At 50.6% G+C, this 5,194-nt stretch overlaps 1 protein-coding gene across 1 annotated transcript; it reads left to right on the forward strand.

The window, feature by feature from the left end:
* Positions 1–869: 869 nt before the first annotated feature.
* LOC130028786 (carbonyl reductase [NADPH] 1-like) lies at positions 870–1,626 on the forward strand. The gene has a single exon (XM_056119634.1). It carries the CDS (start codon positions 870–872, stop codon positions 1,380–1,382), a length of 513 nt encoding a protein of 170 aa, XP_055975609.1. The 3' UTR covers positions 1,383–1,626.
* The last annotated feature ends 3,568 nt before the right edge of the window (positions 1,627–5,194 follow it).

Below are 5,194 nucleotides of genomic sequence, written 5' to 3' on the forward strand. Positions count from 1 at the left end.
TGCTAAGTTCATTCTCCCCTGGATCTACTGCTGGGTCCTTTTTTTAGTATAGAAATATATGTGCAGAACTATTTGGTATTGTTAAGAGATCTGTGGATTCCTCTTTGAACTCAGGTAGGAGGGCTGTGAGGGTGGTTCAAAGGACTGGAACACGTGTGCTTTGCATGCAGCCATCCTGGTCACCACAGGCCTCCATCCCCCGCCCTCTCCAGCGCTGCCAGGTATGAGCCTGGTGAACCCCAAGCACAACTGGGCCCGAGCACTGAACTGTCAGTTTCTCGTAGCCAAGCCAGGAGTGATCCCGAATCCCACTAAGCATTGCTTGGGAGGTCTTACCTTTCCCCCAAAGAAAAAAATTTTGAGAGTTTATTGGAGGAAAATAAAACAATATTTGAATGCCCCATTTCCTGCTAACGGGAAGCCTGTGGTCCATGCCTCTGCCCCTCTTAGCCACTTACCTATCAGATATAAGCCATCACTCCAAACCTGGGGAACCCCAAACAGTAAAAACAGTGGGCAGTTAAGCCCACGTCGCTGTTTACCCTCTCTAGGGGCAGCCTTTTAAACCATCAGTTACTCATTTGTTGCCAGCTACCATCCATAAACTAACCAACTCTTTGTTGGTCACCAAAACATGGCTGTCCGAGAATCCAGGTGGCTTGTAGTTTCCTGATAGCCCCTAAGGTTGCCCTTGGAGGGACAGTCTCTGTACTCGTGAGAGCACATCATTTCCCGTGGAACTTCCCGTCAGTGCTCCCCAAGGGCATGAATCCTGAGAACATCTCCTATGATGATGTCGGTGGTCCTCATTTGAGGTCAGTGACATGGCCTCTGTTCACAGAGGGTCTCGTGAACCCAAGCTTGCAGTCATGTCTCACCCAAATGGGCATTTCCTAGCCCTTCAGATCCCGGTGACCCCTGTTCCCATGGACACTGTCTTTTCAGGCAGGGTGGTGAATGTGTCCAGCATGGTGAGCCTCCGAGCGCTCAAGAGCTGCAGCCCAGAGCTGCAGCAGAAGTTCCGAAGCAACACCATCACGGAGGAAGAGCTGGTGGCGCTCATGAACAAGTTCGTGGAAGACACGAAGAACGGGACTCACCAGAAGGAGGGCTGGCCCAACACCGCCTACGGCGTCACCAAGATCGGCGTCACGGTGCTGTCCAGAATCCAGGCCAGGGAGCTGACGGAGCAGAGGAAAGGGGCCGGCATCCTCCTGAATGCCTGCTGCCCAGGGTGGGTGAGAACCGACATGGCTGGGCCCAAGGCCCCCAAGAGCCCAGAAGAAGGAGCAGTGACCCCAGTGTACCTGGCCCTCCTGCCCCCAGATGCCGATGGCCCTCACGGACAGTTTGTTACGGAAAAGAAAGTGGAGCAGTGGTGAGCAAGGCTGTCTGCTCCGGCCATGAGCCCCAACCAAGAGCTGTCGTGATTGGACAGGTCTGCTGACAAACATAGGTTCATTCCCACGGACCAGCCTCCCCGCCACCCCATCCCCGACCTCAGTCAGAACCTCTATTGGGTCCACACTGAGCTGCCTCCTGATTCTGTGATTTCTTTTTTTGTGTGATTGCTTCTGCGGCCAGCGTTTGAATCAGTGACAGCTGTGAATGAAAAGCAACAAATGAATAAAGGGTTCTGTGTAAATGTTCGTGTGTGCTGGTGGTTTGTATGCTGAAGCAGCCCTGAGATCTAGCAGACCTAAAGGTGCCTGACCAGCCGACAGTCGAACGGGTCAAGAGAGTAGGTGAGGATCAAAGAAACTGCATACAAGTGGTTGAGAGGGCTGAGTTCTCATGAAACAGCAGCATTGATCTTTATTTCACACAGCCTTTTATACATCTCTATCAGGAACTTGGCAGGTAAAATCATCCATTAGAATTACAAAAAAACGTATTCCCAAGATCATACATTTCTTTGATTACAACAAGTATAGGAAGTATAGCACTGTCCTCCCATTGTTCATCCATTTGCTCGAGCGGGCACCAGTAACATCTCACAACACCAGTAACATCTCACAACAAATTGTGAGTCTTGTCATTACTGTTTTTGGCGTATTGAATACGACACAGGTAGCTTGCCAGGCTTTGCCGTGTGGGCGAGCTACTCTCGGTAGCTTGCCTGGCTCTCTGAGAGGGGCAGAGGAATCGAACCCGGGTCAGCCATGTTGGCCACGTGCAAGGCAGATGCCTTACCGCTGTGCTATTAGATCAGCAACTGGAAATAAGAATAAAGTACACTGAAGAACACTCTGATCCTTCCTGTATTCTTTTCATGGTTTACCAAAGGTGTAATTTCCTACATATGCCACAAAAATCACAATACATCCATTTCTCATTAACTTCTCTTGCAAACTGAGGATGGTGAAGTATTAACCTCTATAGGACTGGTTTGGCCTATAATGACTACTCGACGTATTAGAGGTGGTGGGACTGAAAGCTATGCCAAGTACTCTTGGCCCTCTGAGTAAGGCAGCTTCCAGGGGACATCCACTTAAGGACCCTGCATAAGCAGGCAGCTCCCCACATAAAGGGCCACGTTTCCTGCGCCAAGGCTATAGCAATGGTTTCTGGAAGACATCGCTTCTTAATGCATGTGGGCCTGAGACAAGTACTGTTATAAATACTGATATGTAAATGTTGTGGGATAGGCACAACCCTGCAGTGCTTTAGGCTTACTCCTCCGTGCTCGGGGATCACTCCTGGCAGTGTTTAGGGGACATTAGGGGGTGCTGGGGATCGAACCAGGTGCCCACCATACTCATCCTAGCCCAGTAAATTTTTTTTTTTTTTTTTTTTTTTTGCTCTTGGGTCCAGCAGTGCTCAGGACTTACTCCTGGTTCTGCATTCAGGAATCATTCCTGGTCAGACCAGAGGATCATATGGGGTGCCAGGGATTAAAACCCAGGTTGGCGGCCACATGGAAGGTGGGTGCCCTCTCTGCTGTACTACTGTTCTGCTCCCCGCTTTTTTAATGCTAGAAATACTGTAGAATATTTTTTTAGTTATTTATACTGATATTAATGTGCACATTTGTGTGTGTGTATATTTCTTTGTGGGTTTAGTTTTGGGCCATACCCAGCTGTGCTCAGAACTTCTTCCTTCCTGGATCTGTGTTCAGGGATCGCTCCTGGTGAACTCAGGGGACTGTATGTGGTGCCAGGGATTGAACCTGGGTCAGCCACATAAAAGGCAAGCACTAAGCTTTCTGTACTATTGATCCGGCCATCTCTGGGTATTGCTGACACCTAGAGATATCAGTTTCCCACGTCTCAAGCCATCAGCCGGCTGGCAAATCAAAGCCAGTTAAGCATAGTGGGTAGGGCGTTTGCCTTGCATGCAGCTGACCCGGGTTTGATTCCTCTGCCCCTCTCAGAGAGCACGGCAAGCTACTGAGAGTATTCCGCCCACATGGCAAAGCCTGACAAGCTACCCGTGACGTACTTGATATGCCAAAAACAGTAACAACAAGTCTCACAGTGGAGATGTTACTGGTGCCTGCTCAAGCAAATCGATGAACAATGGGAGGACAGTGCTACAGTGCTTAGAAATGGTAGGTTCCCCTGGCGACAGCCCGGTTCCAAGAGAAGTCAGAAGGGGGTGGGAGGGAGCACTCCCCTCGGGCCCAGCAATCTCCAGTGGTCCAGGGGTCGTGCCAGGAAGATGCCAACACATCAGCAGCTGCAACAGGAAAGCAGCCATAGAAATACACAAACCCATGCTCCATAGCTGTTCAGCCTGCCTGCCTTAGTTAGCCATCCTCCAGGGACACATGAAAAACGGCCTCTAGGGAAGGAAAGCAACTGGCTTGGTCTCTCAAAATACCAGACTCCTTGGATAAGATCATCGCAGGTGGGACTGTGAGTGTCGGTGTTTCAAATGCAGCCTGAGAGAATGAGAGCGTGGGTGACTGGCTCAGTGGCTGTGGCTTGGAAGGCTTGGGTTGTCGCTGCACTGTAAACTCCACAGGTCCTTGTGGAAGGAAGCATAAACTGTCATGAGACGCACACCCTTAATCAGGCAAAGCGAAACAGAGATGTCCTCTCCACTTAATATGGTGATCGTTGAGCCGGAGAAAGCACAGTGGGCAGGGCACTTGCCATGCAGGCAACCAACCTGGGTTGATTCCCAGCATCTCATAGGATCCCCCTGAGCACCTGAGTGCAGAGCCAGAGGTAACCCCCTGAGCACTGTCGAGTGGACCCCAAAACCAAGGAAGATCCTCGTTGAACCTAATTTGATGAGAATCTCTAGACTAGGCCCTCTTCAGCTTCCCCTCAGAAACGCACCCCGGCTGAGCAGTGCCAGAAACAGCTCAGATTCGTGTCATGACTGATGTTGGATCTTTTTTTTTTTCCTATTCTCATGCATTGAGAAACCTTTCACTGTGGCCAATTTTTCTCACAGCCCCCATATTCAGTTATGCAACCCCGCGTGGGGTGTGACCCACAGGCAGAAGTAGCTTCATGGAGGAGGCTTTCAACACCTCTGTTCCAGAGCCTCAAAGACAGACATCTGGGGCTGGAGAGATAGCACAGCGGGTATGGCGTTTGCCTTGCACGCGGCTGACCCGGGTTCAATTCCCAGTATCCCATATGGTCCCTTGAGCACCGCCAGGAGTAACTCCTGAGTGCAGAGCCAGGGGTAACCCCTGTGCATCGCCGGGTGTGACCCAAAAAGCAAAAAAAAAAAAAAGACAGACATCTGGGGACAGCAGTCCTGGCTCTGCCATCTTTTCCTCATGGCCTTGAACAAGAGGATTTCCAACTTAATGTGCTTCCCTCCACTTGGTTTGCACTTTTTACCAGAAGGAGGGACACGTATGTCTTTATTGCAGAATGAACACATCTGCCTGGGGATGCAGCGGCACCTGACCACTGAGGCCTGGGCCAGCAGGTGGAGTCTGAGGGCAGTCCCCAAAGCACCTGTGTCCAAATCCAGAATGGGGACACTAGAGGGACTGGCTAACTGGCTAACTCCCGTCATCCCCAGGGACCACATTCGAATTTTTGCTTTTTTTTTTTTTTGGCTTTTTGGGTCATACCCGGCAATTCTCAGGGGTTACTCCTGGCTCTACACTCAGGAATTACTACTGGCAGTGCTTGGGGACCATACAGGGTTCCAGGGATCGAAGTCAAGTCAACCTCATGCAAGACAAATGGTCACTGTGCCCTTCCTGCTCTGACTGGGGGCTCCC

This window comes from Sorex fumeus, unplaced genomic scaffold, assembly GCF_029834395.1.
Source record: "Sorex fumeus unplaced genomic scaffold, SorFum_2.1 ptg000041l, whole genome shotgun sequence".
Lineage (NCBI taxonomy): Eukaryota > Metazoa > Chordata > Mammalia > Eulipotyphla > Soricidae > Sorex > Sorex fumeus.

Coding starts and splice junctions, on each gene's coding strand:
- LOC130028786 (XM_056119634.1), top strand. CDS start 870: ATGTCTCACCCAAATGGGCATTTCCTAGCCCTTCAGATCCCGGTGACC.